Genomic DNA, 23,361 nt, shown 5'->3' on the forward strand with positions numbered 1-23,361 from the left:
ATAGTATTAAAAGTATGCATACTTATTTATACAGCATTTATATAACAAAAAATCACAAATTTAATAATAAATTATTGAAATATTTATGTTAATTTATAATTGTAAATTTTATTAATTGTCGGTAATGTCATCGTTCTTCAATTCCCCGGTGTCCCATTGATACAATCACGACTTTTGTTCAGGACCGACGATCTTTAATAGTATCTCGGGGCAAGTTGGTGCAAGTATTTATTTCAATCTTCCGAGCTGTCACTCTTCAATTCAAAATTATCGCGGTGCAAATATTTAAATGGCGCATATGGTGTCGCGCCATGTTTGCACAGAACTGTATATACAAAATTCGTCTCGAGAACGAGCACACCTGGATTTGGTTTCTTCCACCATGTTCATTCCTATGATTTTCAGTTGGCGGCATTGCACACAGGAAGTAGAATGCTAGTGAAGTGACGACGTTTCCTTTAAAATTCTGGCATTGAGAGGTATGTGTGAGCCGGCTCATCGTGTTTGTTAAATCCGTTCGCATCTAGCTCATCATCGAGGTATTCATTTTATGCAACATAATTTCTTGAGTAACAGAATTGGTGCTACAACGTAGTCATAGAAAATGTTATGTCCATTCGCGAAAATTGCCACGAAATCGCGAAAAATACGCGGCGTGACGTGCACAGGTCGGACTGCTGCTGACCGTCACGTTTATAGTCGCGCAGAATCGAAGAGAGACATGATCAATCTGTCTGTATTTTCAGGACGCAATGGGTCGGTATTCTCACGAGCCAGTCAATCAGACCAAGTCATGCAAAGCGCGTGGCTCTAATCTTCGTGTGCATTTCAAGGTAAATATCTCTTGAGAAAGTATAACCTCAAACGCCATGTTCTCTCCTAGGAATGTTTACGAACGTGAGTACAATTAGCCATCTCTTATATGCTACAGAATACCCATGAGGCAGCGCGTGCTATCAAAAGCATGGCCCTGCGGAGGGCGCAGAAGTACCTGAAAAATGTCATCGAGCACAAGGAATGCGTTCCTTTCCGTAGGTTCAATGGTGGTGTCGGCAGGTGTGCTCAAGCCAAACAGTTTGGCACTACGCAAGGTATGTCAACATCAGTGAACTAGTAAGAGCCACATACTACATAAGGCATACAGAAAATTTTAAACAGTAAGATGTAAACAGTAAGAAAATCAATATGTTAGATTTGCTACTTACGTTATGTTCTTATGATCTCTATTATGAGTGGTTTATTTATTGCTTATGTTTTATTGTGTGTGTGCTTAAATTTTTGTGTATATCATGGCTCTAACATTCTGAAACATTTACCATTGTAAAAACAGTTGAAGAACTGGAAAGAATACGGGCAGTAGAAGTCAAACGTAGAAGACGTCGCACAAATAATATATCTATGAAGTGTGAAACTTCTTTGTTCATTAAAACAATTGAGCTGACAAAAAACATAATAGGGGATTATGTTTTTTGTTTCTTTAATAGAGAATGTGATTGGATGCACTTAGTGCACACTGATGTATATTAAAGTGGTACAAATTTAGTATATTTACATGACTTTTTATCTTTGATTTAATAATATTGATGTTATAATTCTTATTTAAATCAGTCGCGTTTATATGTTTAGGTTTATTTTATTTCCATTGGGCTAAAAGAATAAAAGAATGTTAATAAGTCAATAAGCAAAATGAACTTGTAGGTTACATTTACACGATTTATGTCAAAGTTATAATCGCAATCATTTATGTTTTTTTTACATCGATGTAATAGCTTTTATTAAAATAGCGTTTATATGTAACGCTATATATCAGTAGTTATAATACTCGATATTATAACTACGGCATAAATTGGACTATGTAAATGTAATCACTGATATAAAGATGTACATTTAACATAATTGGGTTAAACCGTGAAATTATCAATATATTTTGTACTATTAAGTAAAATATGTATTCTATAATTCAAAATATTTATATTTCACTTTTACATTCAAATTAAATCAGTGTATGACAACTTTGTTATGCACCAGTGCACACTAGTGTGTCCAATCAAATTGGCTATAATATTAAGTTTGTGACACACAATACTTGTTTTTTTGCTACATTGCATGATTTTAATGAATTACTATAATTGCATCACACAGAATGCAGAATTTCTAGTAATTTAGAATTTTTGTATTACTAGGTAATATAAAATTAAGAAAACAATCACATCAATTATTTTTTTCGGTTTGCTATTGTTGCGTAAATTCTCCTCTACCTTGTATAAGCATTCTAATAAATAATTTCTATGTATACTATTTCTAAAGTCTTATATCTATAATACTTGAAATAACTGAGATCTTGAATGAAAAAAAAATTGATCGCATTGATTAATTAGCCAAATTGTTTAATTCTTTTTCTATCCATGCTCTTGAAGCAATTTTTAGCATTGTGAACACAAGACTTCAGTTTATGGAAGCGTTGATAATCAAATCAAATTATTGGGAAGTTAAATATATGATCTAATTAGATTTATGATTATTTTATACAGCAAATGTCTATTTATTTCTTAGGTCGTTGGCCTAAAAAATCTGCGGAATTTCTGCTGCAACTTTTGAAAAATGCAGAGAGTAATGCCGATTATAAAGGACTTGACGTGGATCGCCTTGTAATCGAGCATATTCAGGTTAATCATGCGCCTTGCCTTCGTAGAAGAACGTACAGAGCTCATGGTCGTATAAATCGTAAGTATTTTTTTAATCCTGTAAATATTAAATCTATTTTTATTTTTACCTGAACTTGCAAAAGCATTGTTTATCTTTTCTCTTTTTTTTCCAACATGGAAAGAAAAAAAAGGAAATATGAACTGTGCAACAAGTTTAGTTGAAATAAACACATCTAATTCTTTAAATATATACATGGACAGCGATTATTGCTAAGACTTATGATTCTTATAGCTTATATGAGCTCGCCTTGTCACATTGAAGTAATATTGACTGAAAAAGAGGATGTTGTTGCGAAAGCCACAGAGGAGGAACCATCGAAAAAGAAACTTAGTAAGAAAAAGCTTGCTAGACAAAAGGAAAAGATGATGAGAGAATGATTTTATTACTTTATATGGACGTGTATTATGAATATACCGTGAAAAATGGAGATTATTTGGTTTTTACTTTCACTTTCATGTCTTTACTTACGTCCTATCCTGAACACAATTGACATATACTGAAATGTATTTTATCATACCATTTAAGGGATGAGAATCGAAATTAAACCTAAAATTTACAAATCAATTAAAATTTGCTCTTTACAACTAAACTATGGTGTAATACATTCATACTTAACTGACTACTCTTACTAAAAATGAAATATAATATTAGGTTGTTCAGAAAGTAATTTCGTTTTTTCCCAACAGAGGACTTTTGTATTTTTTCACAGCCAACTTCACACTTAAGCCGCATAATTATTATATATTTTGACAGCTGATATAGCAAGGCTTGCTTGTGAAAAAAGTTTGATTGATTAAGATTTAATCTCGATTTTTCTAAGCCTAATTTTATACGTATGGCAAGCTTTTCAAGCCTGTTGGTTGGCTGTACGATAGAAGGATCTTCTCTGTCCTGTATCAGTCTAAGTTCTCAGTCTCTTGTTAAAGACGTGGTGATCTCTTCTACATATGTCCACTGATATATGGGACCTACAATTTCAACGCCAGTTCCGAATGATCTACAAAAGTTTGGTTCTATTAATATGAGATTAATTTGAATCTTAATTTAATTTACCTTTTATCTCTTTCTAATTCTGAGAATTAGAAAAATAATCGGTAAGTAAACTGAGATTAAAGTTAATCTTACATTGATGAAACCGGATCTGGAAAAGGTTGTCATGCCATGGACTATTCTCGGTTTGCCATTACCTTCCGAGAAGTGACATCAGATAAAATCTGATATATGTGTGTTGTGGATGGATTTGAATACGGATCTTTAGTATAGAGAACATAACTCTACACCACGATCATCACTTCTTGATACAGAAAATTGGGAGAGAATATTAAAAGCGTTAAGGAATATGTTACTTTCTTTTAATTTTTTTACAATATGTCAAGTTATGTCCAATATGCGACATAATGTGATAACAAATTTATTTATTGTTAGTCTCAATCTTTAATCGAAAGAGAATATTATAGGAAAATATATTTATTATATATCGTAATTAGTTCAAGGATTTCATTATGGTACTTTTAAACACTATGATTAATGTCAGTACATACATGTATAAAATTCGACTAAGGCATCTAATTTGTGTACTGTATATTAAACTAGATATTCGTTTTCTAGTTTCGTCGCTTCCGTTAAACTTTCGCTACAACGTTCTGCTTAAACAATGTTCTATATTTACTCTTTTACCTATTATAATAAGGATTATATTATAAACAGCAGAAATTCTAATGTCCTACTTGACGAAATGAGAATATTTCTCGAACTTTAAATTTCTCTCTACAACGCTACTTTTGCAATCGTCTTTACTCCGGATTTCATAAAATTCAACGGCACTTATGTACTGGACAGAAGATAAATGATCGATCAATTGCTGCCCGATTAGGATGGATTTTTTGCTGAGGTCAGGAAAGTGGTTCGCGCGTTGTATTAGGTAGGAATAAACACAGCAAGCCTCCTCCTGCAAAATGAATTATATGAAGTGAGAAAGTTAAAAATAAAAATTAAACAAAAAATTGGGAAATAAAAAGATATTAGAAGCATACCAATTAGAAGAGCCGCCACTATGAAAGTCGGTGCTGGACAATACATGTCCAAGAGTTGGGCTATAACGATATTACCAATTATCCCGCCGAGGCGGGCAGCGACCATAGAGATGGCGATTCCGGTGGCACGTAGTTGCGTCGGAAATACCTCAGTAATGAGACAATCCAATGCTGCATTACCACAACTTATCACACCGCTGAAGATAGCCGACACGGTTAAATTCTGATATTTGTTGTATACAAAATATAAGCCGATCGAGCATAGTCCTGATGAAAATGTGCTGAACACTACGGGGAAGCATGCATAAGATATTTTTAGAATACCTTGGTGGAAATAAATTGCTGAAATCGCTGAAATCTATGTCAATTAATATTTCAATATGAATTATACTAAAATGGGTCAATTGACATAGATTTCAGCGATTTTTTTATTTCTACCAGGGTAACTATTAAAAAAGCTGTAAGATGCCACATTCTGATAATCTTAGATCTATTCTTTTCAGCTGATTATCTTGTATGGTTCATCTTTTCTCTTTTTCTCTCTACAAAAAAAAGGGGAAAAGGTGAAAGAAGAATGGCGTAAGAAGTTCAGCTAAAAAGACGAGATCTCTTATTGCTTTTGATAAAAATAAGCACCTAGAAAGAATTTACGTCCAAGGCGATCCATTCCCAAAACAGCGATGATATTGGCAGGTATGGCGGACGCCACTGTGATGAGAGATTCCATAAAGACAGAAGCTCCGATTTTATCGGAACAAACGTTCTCGATGCTATGCGAACCCTTATTAACGACATAATCGGTAACTTGGCAGATCGAGGCCACTTCGCCTGGTTGATCACGATGGAACTCGTCGAAACGATTAAACAGCTCAGGGAACCACATCATTAGACCATAATAACCGATATGAAAGGTGAAATTAATAATGATCGATATTATTGTAAAACGAAGTATAGGTGCTACGAATAGCTGTCTACTATTCTCCACGATGTCACCCAGCATAGTCTTACACTTGCTCTTTTCTTCAACTTCATCTTTCACCGGGTTTGAATCTGGATAGTCATCGAGGATCAATTCTTTTACCTATGTAATAAATTAAAGATATTTTTGAATTAATTTAAAGACCGAACCTTACTACATAAAATGACTGTATTATGATTGTATTAACAGCATTAGCTGTGACAACAGTTTAATTCAAAATAATTGTTAATTCAGTGAAATAATTAACGATATTAATAAATACGTCATGGTTTTGTTTTAGTAAAATGTTATTTGTTTCATCCTTATTTGTTTAATCTTGTCCTCACATAACAAACGTATCTATATTTTTTATTGTTGTTGATATATTGATCACATCATATTATGTGAAGCTACCAGAATTGTAGCAACTAAATTGTAAGTCCGTCTTTATTAGCCTTTACTTATGACAACTTTCTGGGAATTTTGAAATCATCATCAAAATTCGGATTATTGTTACATCATTATGTTGCCATAATAATTTATTGGATCACATAATGCTGTCATATATTGCCGACAACGCGAGATAATTTTGATGCTATTATCTTGCCGAGATAACCGTAAAACGACTAGTAATACGTATATACATTTTGCGTATTTCTTCAATGTCAGTATATGTGAAATCGTTAAAGACAAATATATGACAGGTTGCCAACATTACAAGCCATCACAGATTTGCGTAATTTTGCTTAGATACGCTTTGTTATCTGGTTATTGAGAGAGAGAGAGTAAGCAAGATTATTAAATAAACAAAAATACTACTGTTGTAAAAGACTACTGTTGGCTGATATTGTTGAGTAATACAACGTACGTGTATTTATATATATAATGCCAGTTACGATTGTTTAAAATCTAATTACCGTGTAGGAATCGCGTGGTTTGCCAGTGTTAATAACATATATCTTGCGAAAAATTTCAAGTGCCTCTTCATATTTTCCGGAAGATAAGAGGTACTTGGGAGATTCGGGGAGTAACATAAGTAACCCCGTTACAACGAACGACGGAATAGCGCAGATTAATAGAAAAATTCGCCAAGAATTGTATGTGAACGTTGTGCTCGTATAACCCATCTTTCTAGGGATGATCAACCATGCCAAGCCTGTGGGTGAAAAGTCAAAGTTGTGTATATAAATATACAAAGAGAGAACACGCTTATCAACAAAATTACTAAAACGTTTAATAAGTTAAATTAGACCACTATAAATGAATCAAATAATTAAAAAAGGGCTAAATACGAAATTACATTTTACCTAATAATATTTCAATGTAAATTTTAAATACATCTTCTAACATATTATAGTTATATAAACTGCGCGTCAATTATTGTGGAACTCAAAACGCAATCACATAAACTGGAACTAAAATTACAAATTAAAATAATCAATTTAATAAACGATACTAATATTATTTTTATTAAATTGATGATTTAATTTATACTATTTTAGCTTCAGTTTACGATTGTATTTCAAGTCCCACAGTAATCGGCGCGCAGTCTATATAACTAAAAGTTTTATTTAAAATTTACATTGAAATATTGTAATAGGCACTTAGTTCCAGCCTGGATTTTTATTTGACTTCTTTACTTATTTGTTTATAACTTTTATCTTACCGGCTACGAAAAGATTCCCCAACGTCCAGAATGCTGCCATGAATGACAGCATGGAACCGCGTTTGGACTTCGGCTGAAATTCAGCGAAGTACGACCAGATGACCGGTCCGCTACCTCCTAGCCTGGAACGTCACTAAATTATTCAACTTTTTCGTTGCTGAATGAGTACACGTAGCGCGGCTATATCGCAGTTGATAGCAATTATGCTATTTATTTTGGATACTTACGCTGCGCCATTCAAGAAACGGAACAACATGAAGAGCTCGTATGTCTGACTGAAACTAGAAGCAACAATGCACAGAGCGTTCATGAACGAGATGGCGATCAGGACCTTCCGACGACCGAGAGCGTCCGCTATGGAACCCCAAGCGTACGCCCCGCCCATCATCCCAATAAAGATGATCGAGTTGAGCCATCCTTTTGCTTGAGTGTCGAGCTTCAGATCACATTGCGCACTCGGTAAGATGAAGGACATAGAGATCACGTCCATTTCCTCGCTGGTGCTGACAAAGCCGCACACCGCGAGTAGGAAGTAGTGAAACTTGCCATATTCTGTGAAATAATGATAAATCCAATAAATACCATTTAACAATATTATAATAACATAAATCAATCAATGTTATAATTTCAACAGTGTTTGCTATTATATAACACGTGTGCAGAGTAGACTAGTAATTAGTTAATGAGTTAAAAGTTAAAAGATTAATAATATTTAACTTAATTTAATTACTTTTAAACGTTAATTTTTATCTTTTTTAAGTAAAAAATTTTTTTAAGTAAAATCTCTATACGCCAATATATTTTTTTCTATAAAATTTTAAACATTAGAGAATTACTTAATCCGAATTCACATTCCGGCCGAGGTAATATTTTTTGCAATAAGTTCTTTCCAGATTAAAAATGCAGGTTTATATAATAGCACCAAATCATAATTGAGAAAATTTGAAGGAATATTTCAGATCGATTGTGTTGAAAGATTGGAAGTAAAAAATCAGCACGCAGTCATTTCTGAGAAATTAATAAATTTATTTAAAATACATGTACAGGATGTTGCGTAATTTTTAGCCAGCGCTTTTGTGTAAATAAAGCAGACTAAACTGAGTTAAAAAGTCCTATTATTTTGCAATTTTTGCAATAGTTAACAAGATATTAATTACTAAAGATCACTGAATATTGGTTTTTAATTAATTTTTTACTTAAAACAACAAGAGACGAAAATTTTTTCAGAATTTTTTAATACCATATTTTCTCATGATAATAAAAATAGTAAAAACAGTATGTCAATAAGAAAATGCAGTATTAAAAAACTTTAAAAATTCTAAAAAATTCTTAGAGTTCTATGAGGAGAAAATAAACAATTTTTGTCTTTTTTACTGTTTTTCTATAAAGTTGATAGTGTTTATTATAATAAGTGAAAAATTATGGAAGATCAATATTTGGCAATTTTTAATAATTAATATCTCTTTAACCATTGCGTAAATTGCAAAATGATAGAGGACTTTTCGGCTCACTTTAGTCCGCTCTATCTATACTAAACGCTTGACAAAAAATTCGAGACATCCTGTATATGTGTGTGTGTACTAGAGTCTAACATCTAACTTTGATCGTAAGAGATGCTTCTTCGTATTTATTAGAGAATTAGTTTAGATAAAGCTCAATGATTATGTGATAGGCGCTCGTATCACTCAAAGATAAACGTGGAAAATTAACAAACTTTTGCATTTAGTTATCAACTTTGTTACGTCATTATCTTTATGTATTATCCTTATTTTACGTAATAAGCGATAAAGAAAAAATGACGCAATAGCGCGGTTTTTCGAGCCTTAGTTGGATACACAAATTCTATGCTTATTAGTAAAAAAAACTATTCTTTGTATTTCATAAAATTTATAAATAAAATATTAAATTTATCTGATAATTTATTTTATATTGTTCTGTTATTTAAAATAATCTGATTTTAAGGTAAATTAGGACATTTAATATCTAAATTAAATATTAGAGGAGAAGGTGTTATGGCATATCCCCAGTTACATTTTGCACAATAACTTTGTTAATAATCAATATTTGTGTTTAAAACTTGACAATTATATTCGTTAAAATGTTGTTGAATTGATTCTGGACTCAAAGTTACGAAATATTTATTACTTAGGATATTATTAATAAAAATGTGATGACATTGCATAATGACTTGAAAAAAAAAATGGATGATAATGTGGCCTCCCACAAAAATAGCCTTAAAATATTAGTTTTGTTTTTTAGAAAACAGTATTTGATTACAAAATTAACAAAAAAATAAAAACATTTTAAAATATATGTAAATGAATGTATATACATTCACATAACTTCTGCATATAAGCTGCTTAGTATCAAAAATCTCAGTACTAAAAATAGTACATGTAATATAACTATAGATTAACAGTAGAGCTACAATCAATTATCAAATAATTATTTTGATATGAAACTCAAAAAAGAGGTTGTGAGTAATCAATACTCATAGAGGGCCAGCTAGCAAAATGCCATGCTATTGTTTAAATTTGCATAACTCAAAATACATACAGTCAAATAAAATGTTAAATAACAAATATAATAACACACTCAAAAATATATACTATATTCATGTGATAATACGCACTAGTTTAAAAAAAATGAGGAAATAGGTATAATTAAATGCTAAAATAGACCTCAGAAACGTTTCGAAATACTTGAAAGTAAAAATGTGTTATAATAAGTGCTGGCTATTGAGTATTGGTATATTAGCGGTATATTATGATGTAACGGCGAGCTACTGAAAAAATAATTCTATAAATAATCATTAGAATTCGTTATATAATAGCGGAAATATTAAGGGAGGCCACCATATATACACTGGCCATAATACCACCTTTTTCTCTATTTAATTGATTTAATATTAAATACTTAAGAGATTAAAATAGATAGAAATAGATTCGTGTAGTCATTGCTGAATCCAAACTTCTGATTTTTCAAATACTGGGAAACTTTGTATACATATAAACTACGTAAATAGTTGAATTTAGAAAATATCAGTTGCGGTCCAAAAACGGTTTTAATATATGGATGCAATAAACTTATGCTAAATTAAAATTTTATTATAATACATGGTTTTATATTTGTAATATTATTTATAGCTAAACTGCTAAAGAATTTAATAGTATAACAAAAGTACTTAAGTACTATTCATATACGGGCTGTATTATTTTAATTGACACACTAAAATATCTCTTGAACAATTTTAGAGACAAATGTTTTAGACAAAAGTATTATAGTTTGGAGGGGTACATAAGATGGTGCTATTAGTTTGATCTTGGAAAGTTGTTTGAAAGTCATGTAAAGATCATCATCAATTTCTTAAATGGAATCCCATATATAATATTTCATTGCATATTCTCATAGCTTTCCAAAACACTATAATAAAATATTTCTTCATTAAGTACTTTGCGAGTTATAAGACTTAAAAGTTACAGTCGGTACTTAATTGACGTATTAAAATATCTCTTGAACAGCGCATTTTAGAGAAAAATGTTTCAGACAAAAATTTTGTGACTTTGAGGGAGTCATAAGATGGTATCATTGGTTTGACCTTGGGTGTCGTCAAGATGAGGGCAAACACTATAATTAAGTCAAGATGAGGGCAAACATTATAATTAAGTTCACTTTCATTAAGTACTTTTCGAGTTATAAGGCTTGCAAGTTACAGCATCGCCGGCATTAGCATTACCCAAGGTCCGACCGATAGCTAAAACCTCTTGAATGTTGTTCAGGATCATGACCTGGATAATATTTGTCAAGATCAAAGCTATTGGAGGTCGTACCTCTTATTTTCATTTTTACGTAGAAATGAATTTTTAGTATAAAAATGAAAATAAGAAGAACAACCTCCAATGACCTTGATCTCGACAAATATTATTCAGGTCATGATCCTGAACAACATTCAAGAGGTTTTAGCTATCCTTGGGTAACGATAATGCCGGCGGTGCTGTAACTTGCAAGCCTTATAACTCGAAAAGTACTTAATAAAGTGAACTTAATTATAGTGTTTTGGAAAGCTCTTAACGTGATAATATGTAATGAAAAATGAAGGATTCCATTTAAAAAATTCGAAGTGACCTTGCCCTTATCTTGACGACACCCAAGGTCAAACCAATGATACCATCTTATGTCTCCCTCAAAGTCATAAAATTTTTGTCTGAAACATTTTCCTCTTAAATGCACTGTTTAAGAGATATTTTAGTACGTCAATTAAAATGATACATCCTGTATATGCACGATGCTATTTTTGTAATAAGTGTGAAATGCAAAGTTTTATTCCAATGTAATATACTCTTGAGTTGTGTATGAAGTTGACAGAAGACATGCACAACAGCTGGGCACTCACGGACACCCGCGGGCGCCTATGCCCAATTTCAGTATTTTGCCGATCTCTATTTTAACTGAATTAGGTTTTTATTCATGCAACTTTTAACGTAACTAAATTAATTTTACAAGCCATTAACTTTAACTTAATTTAGTTTAAAAAAAAGAGTAAGTTAATGTTTTTTTTTTATAACTCAGAGTATGTGTTAATTACATTTAAAGTCCTGAGTCAGTAAATAGTTGTAAAAGGGTAAAGTAAAAATAGGCTACACATGCGCATTATGTAAATGCTAGTAAACACACTTCATGTACCTTTTACCACTATTTACTGATTGTAAGCTGGGATAAGAATAATTTCGATCCATTTTTACAAATGTTTTAAAGCGATCTCATTATTTTGTTTTACTCAAATTCTCTTTATTTATAAATGGCATGCAAGAAACTTTCAACGTTTCTCGCTTATAACATCACGATCCAATATGATCGCAATGACTACTCAGGAGTCTTAAGCTGCTTTCATTTTAGGAGACACGAATGTCATTCTATCTTTCTTCAATGAATAGCAAAGATAGAACGATACTTATCAACTGTGTTTCATTGTTACATTGTTCTGTGTTACATTGTTGAGTGTGAAATTATAACATTGTGTTGATATTATATTACTTATCAATAAAATATATATAAAAAAAAGCCAATCAGAGCCAAAACCAGCTGTTCGAGTGTACATAAATGCCTCTATTCTCGTGTGAATAATAATAACGAACTCACAAACATTTCAACTTCTTTTTGGGTCCTTATTAGTATAATATGATATCTAATTCTAAATTACATAAGTAAACCTATTCAAAAAATTAATTAGTAATTAAAATCGGTGTAATTATCCATTTAAGGTGGCGAAGCACGACAAATTCGCACGTTCTATTCTATCCAAATGTCAATTTAGCTATATAAAGAATAGCCAAATGAATATGAATACAAAATTTTTACAATGATATTATAAAAACTTACACAAATAGAAATGATGTCATCTACATTGTGATTATCATAAATATTAAAATTCTTTGACAATGATATTATAAAAACTTACATAAAATAAAAATGGTGTCGTATAAGAAAAACGGAAAATTAACAAAGAGAATAATTAAAATCTCTTGTCTGAGTATAAATTTTATTAGACATTTGGATAGGAAAGAACGTGTGAATTTGTCGTGCTTCGCCACCTTAAATGGATAATTGCACCGACTTTAATTACATTTTTGAATAGGTTTACTTATGTAATTTAGAATTAGATTTCATATTAATAAGGACTCAAAAGAAGGGTTGAAATGTTTATAAGTTCATTATTGTTATTCACATGAGAATTAAGACATTTATGTGCATTCGGACAGCCGGTTTTGGCTCTGATTGGCTTTTTTTATATATATTTTACTGATTGATTCGTTCGAGCCTCTTTTCAATGGTTTGTATATTACTTAAATATTAGTTGATATTTATTGGCTATACTTTATTAATTAACAGTAATATTATATTAATATTATAAATTTCCACTTAACAGTATGAATGTAACATAAAACATGTTGTACGTAACAGTTATATCGCCACGTACAACATTGAATAGAAACATAACATTAATTGATATTATGATACATTAGTTAGTTTTTCCTAAAAAGTGATTATAAGAAATGCTTCAATGAGCGTGATAAACTCACCGCTTAGTTCGATGGCTTTCTCAAAATCAGCTTGAACATAGGATCCCTTCTCTGGATCGAGTGTTTTGCCTTTTAATCCGATACCTGACAATAGAATAGACACAATTAGTGATAAATCGTAGATTCGATATGATGTACAAAGTGAATGCCGACTTTTGCTTGGACTTTATACTTACAGGCAAGTTCGAGTTCCTTAGAACCGCAACCGTTTAGTCGCTCGTCTTTTACATCACACTCTGCAACGCGAAATTGATATCGTTAAGAAGCTATAGCCCCTATAACTATCAGATGGAAGTTTAGTGCCTATTTCATTTAACTTCAATCTCAATTCAATTTCCCATACAGCATAGAAGTTTATAGCAACATTGCTGTAACATGCTAGAATGTTACAATGTTGCTGCAATATTGCTGAAATGATATGTATGTTTCACTCTTGATTTTTTTCTATTCCTTAAAATTCGAAAAAGATAAAAAGTAAGTTAAACCGAAGTTAAAATTAATTGGATCGAAATAAAAGTTTGTAGCGCTACAAATTTCAAAATTTAAGCAATTACAACTGCGTCAAACATAAACTAAATTTAAATTTAAAAAATCAGTTTTAAAGTTTAAAATCTATATTTTTAAAAAGTCATTATATTTTTTTAGTTTTTATGAGTTTGATATATGTATAGAACACTACAACAGAATAAAACGGGAAAATTTTTTCTCACTTTTTAGGTTTGTCACGTGCCCAAATAAAGTCTGCGAAAATTTTCGACTTTCTAACATGAAAATTTAAAATTTTCCGTATAAAATTGATTTTTTAAATGTTTCTAAATTTTTTTTATTTATCGCAGATTAGAAGAAGATTTGGACTTCAATTGCTTGTAACTTTGTTAAAAATCATCATATCGCGCAATTTAAAAACAGATTCAAAAAGCTGAAATTTTACTCTGTCGAGTATAATCGCGAATTTCTTTTAAACATGTAAACATGATACAAATGAAGCAATGCTACAAACATTTATTCCGACTTAATACATTGAAATACATAGAAATGGATACAGGAGATTTTAAAGCACGTACTAATATTGCGCTTTGTGTCGGGTTCACCTTCTACCATTCTACGATGTCGGCGCGTGTGGGTGAAGCCGTTTGGTTAAAAGAATCAGATATCGAGCCTTTGCGTTCGACAGGAAGTTTTGTCGAATGTCAGGCCGGCGTGGTCGAACAGTGGCTGAAGTCTTTCTGCTGAATCTGCTCTGATCTGCTGCTCGTCGGCGGGGCTGGGCTTCGCGCTCGCTCGTGAACTGAAATAAATCGAATGACGATTAAAATTTTTCAGCTCGCAAGTTTGTTGAATAAAACGCAAAAGAATTTTGTCCTATTCACGCGTGCTGATATTAATTTTTTAAAAATCTTATTTTTATTGGCTTCCGTCGCTACTTCGTACAATGGTTTATTCGTAACAGAGCTCGGAGAGACGCTGATGAAATTATACGAATTCATCTAACAACGTTGAGTGTCTGTGATGCAATATTCGTAAAGTACTATCGTCGTTAGTTTGACACACCAATGAGTCGACATTCCCGTGTCTGAGTCCGTAATTTTGCGACGAAACGATATCGCGTGTTGTCATTAACGCGAATTCCCGGAGCGAGATTAGCCTCGAAGATAATTGGATTAATCAGGAAAATAGGACCTCGGTAAATCCGAACGATGACCTAGCGTAGATATCTAGAAATGCAGATCGTCCCGGGATCAGTGGCTGCCTCTTTTATCCCACAGCCTCCTTCTTAATAGCAATATTATCACATAAATCAGTCCCGATATAAGCTGCGCATTTAATTTAAGTAACGCAATTTTTCCGTTAAATGCATCATCGTTACATCTCGAATTGCGTATACTGGAAACGATGAGTAAGCAGCGTTATTTTGCAATATATCTAAATTCATTTGCATTGCATTTTCTTGCTCTTGGCTGATTGTGTGATATGTTATTACGGAAAATATTACATATTCGAAGGCGATACATCGTCTTTGGAGCTGTACTTTGAGTGTCCTTGATGCGCTCGGGGAAAAAAAACATCGAACGCGTTTTAAATCCGTGATCCGGTGTGTTTCGCGATCGTTTGAATTATTACTAGTTCCCACAATTCTATTATAAGCAAACGTTGCAAGCGATCGTACATAACATCTCTCGCGCACTAATCTTTGCTCGGTACACATCATCAACTACTGGTGATGATCACTAGTTATTAGCTATCGATGAAATGATAGTAGCGAATTAGATATTTTAAATCTTAAATGAATCATCATTATTACTGAAGAAATAGTAAAGAATGAAGTCATAAAGAATATTCCGAGGTAATAATATTAAAATGTTTACGATGAAATCAATTATACGAGTAACAAAATGAAACGAATTATTTTATTCGAAGGATAGAAAACACACTACAAAATATGGATAAATATAGATTTAATGCCATGCAGTGTTTATAGATTCTCACTGTTTGGTTGATATAAATACCGATATAGTGCATTGATATAAATCATTATTGATTTTAAATCCATACTATGAACCCAGCTAACGCTAATTATTGAAAGGATCAATTTATATTCCCAACGTATCGAATATTCCAGAACAGTAAAAAAATTTTCACAGAATGTTTTAATGAAATGTTCAGAATGATATAGAAATACTTATTATACCACAGTATATATCACGATAATCACTCATTTACGAACACTACGCACCTCCGCCGACAGAAGGTTTTTACGAAGATACATTAACTCGTAAATAAGAATCATTGTGAAAAAGATCATTGCGCAACGTTTTGCTTGTAAAGTGATCCTCCTAAGTTGAGCTTTAAGATGAATAAATTTTTTAATTGCACAAATAAAAATTTTAGAAACGGAGTTGCTTTTGCCTACATGTATTATTACCTACAGGTTGATTGCCTATATACATTATTGTCTCTACAGCTCATAACCTTCCATGCGAAATGAGAGCCATCTCACACCAAAAAATTGGGGGAGTTGGTTAGGATTAGATTCTTTTGGAAAAATATTCCAAGCGGACACTACGCTGACACCTCACTGTTCACATGACAGATTTCCTAAAAATATAAACTATTTTTTTACTTAACTTTAATTTTATATTTGCGCGCAATAGTGCTTGTAGGCAATCGAATTGTAGGCAATAATACATGTAGGCAATAATTTTTGTGTGCGAACGAATTGTCGGCAAAAGTAATGTAGGCAAACGATTTGTAAGCTAAAGCAACCATCTTACTCATATAAATCGCCCGACTGTTCATTGCACAATGTCTGCGTTCAGCGAAAAAGCAGCTTTGCAACTGTTGTAAAATTTTTGAATATAATTGGTTTATACATTTAGATTCAGTGACAAACTAAAAGCAAGACCAATCACATTAAAGAATTGTACAACCATCGCAAAGCTGCTTTTTCTGCTTTAAAAATTTTCTGCTAAAAATTTTTTTATTTCTTGCATTTTTTTTAATTTATTAAAATATATTAAATAATATTTTTGAATTAGTTCTCTGTAACCGCATTTTAATGTCATATTTACTTTTGCTCTTTCCTTAAACGGTTCTTTTAATTTTTACAGATTTTCTATCATTTTTCTCGATTATCTAACAAATTGAACGTAATTATAGAGCAAAACGACAAATTCAAATTTAGATCCAAGATCTATAAGAAACACCTTCTCTGATTTAAATCTATATCCAAAAAAAATTTTTATGGGATAATATTAATTCTAGTAAAAATTTATAGAAAATTTTCTTAGTATTTAAAATAATACTTTTTATGTTTTGATAGTTAAAAAATTGTATTTTCAAGTGTCCATTACATTTTATCGAAATTTATATCGTAACATATATTTCATTTTTATTTAATACATAACGCTCGATAGCACAGATTATCGTTAAAGACATAGTCATCACGCGTGCGTTAGTAACGAATAAATTAAAATATATAGAAGTTTATATTGTTATTTTTGCGTTCCTTCAAATTTTTTACATAAGGCAAGTGTTTCGCCTGCCACATTTTAGTCCCATTTCTGTGCAATCATATTTTTACTTCCTCCATCTACAATCGAGCTTTTTTTGTCTAATTTTTTTATTGTTTTAAACTTTCAGAAAATATAAAAAAATTTAGGATTACATTTCAACATCTTTATAACATTACTAAATATTTTTCTCGGTTATTTTAGAATTGAACACCATCTTTCTTTATTTCGAGAAAAATGAGAATTAACTTTTTCTAAAGTAGTCGGAGAAATTTGAGAATAAAAATTCCACTTGAGCCAAAAAGGATTCAGATTGGTCGTTATGACTGTCTTAGGCGCCGCTTCACTGAAATTTGTTTGCGCACCTCAGCACGAAACTGCAAAAACAAATAAATGACAATTAAAAAAATTTCTACTTTTAGCGTTATTCAGAATTATAAATGCACAGCAAGATAATGTTTTTTTATATATTCATACTTTTTACTTTTTTAATATTTATTTTATTTTTTTATTCATTTTGATATTACAGGCATAGTAAGAATATATTTGATTTTGTAATAATATATTTTGTAATAATACACTTAGGAATAATATACACTTAGTAATAATAAATTTTGTAAAAATTTGAGATAATAAATTTGAAAAATATATTTTGTAAAAAAAAATTGGAAAGATAATTTAGAAATTACATTTTCTGACCTTAGCTTTTGCGAATATTTCTATGATCCTTGTAATCGGGATTGTTAACTAATTTATTTTTGATTAATAATAATAATGCTACATTGAATAATTGTGTCTGCGTCATACTTCTCAGATAATTTTTGATTAATTTTAAATTTAAAAATAAAGCCTAAATTATGTAAATCAATTTTTTATTTGTAAAAAGTTTATTTATGAATAAAGAAATATGTACTAATGTTTAATTTATGTATTCAAAATTTAATACGGATTTATTTGTCGTTGAGATTTAGTACATAAAAATGCATGAAAATATACAAATAAATATACTTTAGGAAATGAGAATACACATTAACACATGTAACTATTAAAAAAGAAAATAAATTTTATAGGAGTAAATATTTAATTGGATAAAAAAATGCATAGAAGATTGGGCACAGATTAAAATAGCACCTAATATGTAGTTGAAATAAGACATTATATGCATTATCCGCCATTTTGATGTAAAATGCTTCAAAAGTGGACATGCCATTGCGGTATTATATGTATCTACTGATTTTAGAGTAGAACAAAGCTCAAATTTACAAAAAGATCCACCATGTTTGACCTAATAATTGTATTATATCGAAGAATTATTAAACGTTTATTGGGTAGACTAATTAATTGAAAATGTCGAAATAGACAATAGAAAAACGCAATAGGAAAGCAACCAGTAGAAAGACGCGATTGTCGGCATTCGCTTAATTAAAAACATTGCGCTACTCTTGTAAATCTATAATAGGCACAGTAGCGACATTCCAGATGGAGCAATCAATTTTCATATGTTTTTGTATACTTTAAAAATTATTAGTGTCAACAAATTTTACGCCCCTCCAAATTTTGCCTTACGCTGGAGCATATATTGCGTACTGCCAAGCAATGGTTCTGCAGATTGTAAACGGAGGTTAACACCAACACGGTGAGAAATATACAAACAACACTGTATGGTATTGATTTTTAGAGTACACGAGGACACAAGAAATCTGAATGCGCGTATCAGAAGGACGAAAAGAAAAAAATAACGATTTAATTATGCGGTATTTGCAATAATAGGATAAAATGAATCATTACACGGCAGTGATACGCATGCCAAATATGTAATAAAAAAAAAAAAGAAAACACTGACCGTGACAGGACTCGAACCTGCAATCTTCGGATCCGAAGTCCGACGCCTTATCCGTTAGGCCACACGGTCTTATTAAAGGGTTGTTTCTCAAAAGAAGTATTTCATCAGTTGGGATGTATTTTAACCCCCTGTCGATTTACTTTGGATATGTATTCGACAAAAGTTAATATTCAAACTTTTGAAACTTAAATACTTTTCCGTTATAAAAATTAACGAATATTTAAATATCAAAATGCATAGAAATTTACTGATAACGATGATTTTAATTAAATATTTTATTATATATAAAGAGATTGATATTTATTAATATCTTTATCATTTTCACATTTTTTTTTTCTGTAAAAAGATTAATTTTAATATATTGCATAATAAGTATACATGCATATAATATACCTCTTCAATGTTATTTAATATTTTTAATGGCTGTAGAAGAATCGTATTTAATTGAAGAGTTTGAACGGTCGTTTATATGTCGATTCTGAAAAGAGAGAAGTTTAACGACGTAATTGCGAAGGAGGCGTTTTACGGTTTAACGCCATTCTAGAAAACGACACGACATCCTGACTCACTAATGAACGAACATCACGCGCGTCCCTTCGCGACGTTTCGTCGCGACATAGAATCATTTCCTCTGCGATTAAGATTGGCTGTTTGCGAGCTTAGCCATTATGTTCTCGCGCGTTCGGATAAAAAAATTACTTAATTTTTTATAAAACTGCTAATATTCAGCAAACAGGACATTTCTAAGAAGTGTTCGATAAATCACAAAGAAGCAGTGCAATTATCGTAATTATTCGTCATAATATTATAATTATTATTGCGAAGTTGCGGCTAATATGTATTAATCAATATTTAATTGAAAAATAAAAACATAGATATCATCAAACCGGATGTCCTAATGATAAATCTTCTAATCAATTCTCTATTTTTTTTCTTAGCGGACATATTGAGGAAAGTCATGAATTATTTATTTGCAATTTTTTAATTTTCCCATCCTTATACATACCTAAGCTTTAAATTAAAATGTCATTAATAGAAATAAGTTTAATTTATATCGTTTGAAATTCAAAATTAATTGTCGTTTTTGTTAAAGAAAATTGGTTAAAAAAATTGCTATCAAGGAAAAAAACATATTGTAGTGTTGAGTCATCTTATATCGATTGTAATTACAGATTGTAATCATACATTGCAAATAATAACGAATTATATCAGAAATTGCTATCAGTTTTGAAATCTCATTTATGAGCTATTAAACATAAGTAAAATGCATTTCTGTTAAACTTGGTTGGTATTACTTAGTCATTAGCTTAGTTTACTCTTAGATTGTTATCGTAGCGATATAAAAATTAAAATACAAAAAGAAAAATATTTAAATGGCTAATACCAGCTAAATGACCGAAAAGATAGAAAGGAATCAATTACAGCGACAAGAAGTCCTCTCAAGTGTTCGAGTACATTAAATCGATATTTATATATATTGCAAAGATAAAATGAAGTTGTTGCGAGATATGATTTATAAAGAAAAATCTTGATATAAAATTATAAATTATTAGTAAGATCTATAAGTTATTATTATTTATTATAAAATTATTTTTCGATCCTTCCTTCATGGAAAAATAAAAATCAATAATATTTAAACACGTTTCTTTTTCTCTGCTTTTATTTATATTTATTTTATATTTGTTTAGTATATTTGGTTAGTTATATATTACATTACTTATTTTTGTTTATATATATATCGAAATGATCCATTTAACTTGAAAACCTTAAATATTTCACTTATTTTTGGTACGAAAAAATGTTTTAGATAAAAATGGAATGGTTATGAAGGGGAGACGTAGTTTGGTTACGTTGTTCTTTTTTCTAGGTTTCAAGAGGGATACGCATTTTGATCACGTTTTTTTTTCTAGGTAGATGCGTAATATAAACATGAAGGTTACTTCCATTTTTTTTAGATGTAATTATATAATTTTTTTTACATATAATACGATTCCTTTAATTATTCTACATATAGGAGTTAAGGTAGAGATATTAAAAAATCAATAGTTTTCAAACTATTTTATACTTTATTTTGGTGCATAAAGTATTAAATATTTTGTAAACTATTAAGATTTTTCGATACCTTAATACTTTTACATGTAGAATAATTAGAGCAATTATATTATGGAAAAAAATCATATACCTGGGAAAAAATGTTTCATATGTAATAATACATAATTATATATAATTATATAAAATTATATATAATTATATATAAAATTGACATATATTTTATATACATTTTATATATAATTATATATAAAATATGTCTATATATATATATATAACTTTTTTTCCTGAATATTTATATCTAAAAAAAATGGAAATGACCTCCATATTTATATGACGTTTTCAACTTAGAAAAAAACAACGTGATCAAAATACGTCCCCCTTGAAACCGTTCTACTTTTATCGGAAACATTTTTTCGTATCATTAAAAATAAGTAAAATATTCAAGGTTTTCAAGTTAAGTGGACCATCCTGTACAACTTCTAATACATCAGGCTTTTTCTGAATGCTTATACGAGGTGTTATCTTTGCGCATATCATACAACTGATACTGTGCTCTTATCGTTAAAAATGTAACACGGAGGAAAATTGGAAAAGTATGCATTTTCTTAAAGTCTCAAAAATAAAACACTCCAATATTCGCCCTTCACATTTTGCAAACTCATATACTTATGATAACATAAATTAAAATGTGCATTCTTTTAAATATGAACATTTAAATATGATTGTAGCCATTTAAATTAATAGGATATTATTTAACATCTATTTATATAAATACCAAGATATTTATACAAATTGTTAGCCTAAAGAAGAAAAGATACACGCATACACACACACACACACACACACACACACACACACACACACACACACACACACACACACACACACACAAAAGATATAATATCCAGAAATTTAAAGGTAATATTATTGCAGTGAAATTTTGTGAACAATTAGATAATAAAAGTATAAGCCATTTTTTTCCGTGAAGTAGTTTTTTAAGTATAAACGTTTAAAGTTTGACTAATCATAAGCGTTGATAAAATGTCATCTGTCCATGTGCAATGGTATTAGATACTATACTAAACAAAATATTATGCCACTGTACGTGCACTATCACAGACAGACAACTTTAAACGTTTATAATTTTTGATTAGTTATACTTTAAACGTTTTTATTTAAATTCTGAAATTTCGGGACACTCTGTGTGTGTGTGTGTTTGTGTGTGTATGTATATATATATATATTGTATATGTATATATAATATATATGTATATGCTTGATTTTTTTTTATGAAGATACAGTTTATGTAATAATTCATTCTCACATGTCATGAACAAGCTAATATAAAGTGTATTAATTTTTATACAATACATTGAATGAAAATCAAATCAATTAAGAATTAGTAAAGAGATAAGACTAATATTCATCTTATTTTCATTTTAGCAAACGTCAATTATATTATAGGTTTAATTAATATATAGTGTATTAGGTTTAAGCGTATACATTTATTATTTTTTTAAATAATTAGAATTATAAAAAAATCTTTTTAATATATAACTCAGAGGTTCGAGCCTTGACTAAGATAATATTTTTCGCAATAAAAATATTTACAGACTTTAGGATGCTTATCAACATCAGAATATTAAGATCAATTTAAGATGTCTTATGAGCATCAATTTAATTAAATTGCTTGTCAATTTAATTTGTGATATTACTACTCCAGTTCTGTCCAGAATTGCCTTTCAAGATTAAAAATAAATTTGGCGCGCAGTTTGAATAATTGGATATGAGTATATAAATTCGCACAAAATTATTTCAGCGCTAAAGATCCATCTTGACCACTAAGGTCTTTATTTCTAATTCGTTGTGTAGCCACATTACGATCTTATAAAACATTTTCTATTTTTTTCTATTATTTTTATAAAAACTATTTTGTTTAAGAAGATATCATAATGACTTAAACAAACGTTTTAAAATATTATATATATATTGTTAAATATATATATTATATAT

The 23,361-nt window shown here is 30.3% G+C and overlaps 2 protein-coding genes and 1 non-coding gene across 9 annotated transcripts in view; 1 reads left to right on the forward strand and 2 right to left on the reverse strand.

Moving 5' to 3' along the window:
• Positions 1 to 401: 401 nt before the first annotated feature.
• Positions 402 to 3,135, forward strand: LOC108751853 (60S ribosomal protein L17). Of its 2 annotated transcripts, none has more exons than XM_018492319.1 (5): positions 402 to 479; positions 747 to 833; positions 932 to 1,091; positions 2,554 to 2,724; positions 2,938 to 3,135. In XM_018492319.1, exons 2-5 carry the CDS (start codon positions 753 to 755, stop codon positions 3,081 to 3,083), a joined length of 558 nt encoding a protein of 185 aa, XP_018347821.1. In that variant the 5' UTR covers positions 402 to 479; positions 747 to 752; the 3' UTR covers positions 3,084 to 3,135. The 2 variants fall into 2 exon arrangements, with proteins under 2 accessions (XP_018347821.1, XP_018347820.1); XM_018492318.1 differs by having other exon boundaries at positions 441 to 539.
• Positions 3,136 to 4,377: 1,242 nt separating this feature from the next.
• LOC108751851 (synaptic vesicle glycoprotein 2B) overlaps positions 4,378 to 23,361 on the reverse strand; it is a 31,685-nt gene continuing 12,701 nt past the window's right edge. For 4 of the 6 annotated variants that reach the window (XM_018492315.1, XM_018492312.1, XM_018492313.1 and 1 more), the window contains exons 2-10: positions 14,508 to 14,731; positions 13,620 to 13,679; positions 13,444 to 13,527; positions 7,591 to 7,915; positions 7,364 to 7,485; positions 6,615 to 6,853; positions 5,376 to 5,820; positions 4,740 to 5,027; positions 4,378 to 4,654 (exon numbers count right to left, since the gene is read on the reverse strand). In XM_018492315.1, the coding sequence (XP_018347817.1) occupies positions 4,599 to 4,654; positions 4,740 to 5,027; positions 5,376 to 5,820; positions 6,615 to 6,853; positions 7,364 to 7,485; positions 7,591 to 7,915; positions 13,444 to 13,527; positions 13,620 to 13,679; positions 14,508 to 14,544 (1,656 nt within the window). In that variant the 5' untranslated portion in view covers positions 14,545 to 14,731 and the 3' untranslated portion in view covers positions 4,378 to 4,598. The other 2 variants (XM_018492317.1, XM_018492314.1) reach the window with 2 other exon arrangements.
• Positions 19,293 to 19,365, reverse strand: Trnar-ucg. Its single transcript has one exon. It is a non-coding gene; the product is annotated as a tRNA-Arg (tRNA).

This window comes from Trachymyrmex septentrionalis, unplaced genomic scaffold (assembly GCF_001594115.1).
Source record: "Trachymyrmex septentrionalis isolate Tsep2-gDNA-1 unplaced genomic scaffold, Tsep1.0 scaffold52, whole genome shotgun sequence".
Lineage (NCBI taxonomy): Eukaryota > Metazoa > Arthropoda > Insecta > Hymenoptera > Formicidae > Trachymyrmex > Trachymyrmex septentrionalis.

Coding starts and splice junctions, on each gene's coding strand:
- LOC108751853 (XM_018492319.1), top strand. CDS start 753: ATGGGTCGGTATTCTCACGAGCCAGTCAATCAGACCAAGTCATGCAAA. Junction 834..931: donor ATCTTCGTGTGCATTTCAAG/GTAAATATCTCT, acceptor TATATGCTACAG/AATACCCATGAGGCAGCGCG. Junction 2,725..2,937: donor AGCTCATGGTCGTATAAATC/GTAAGTATTTTT, acceptor TGATTCTTATAG/CTTATATGAGCTCGCCTTGT.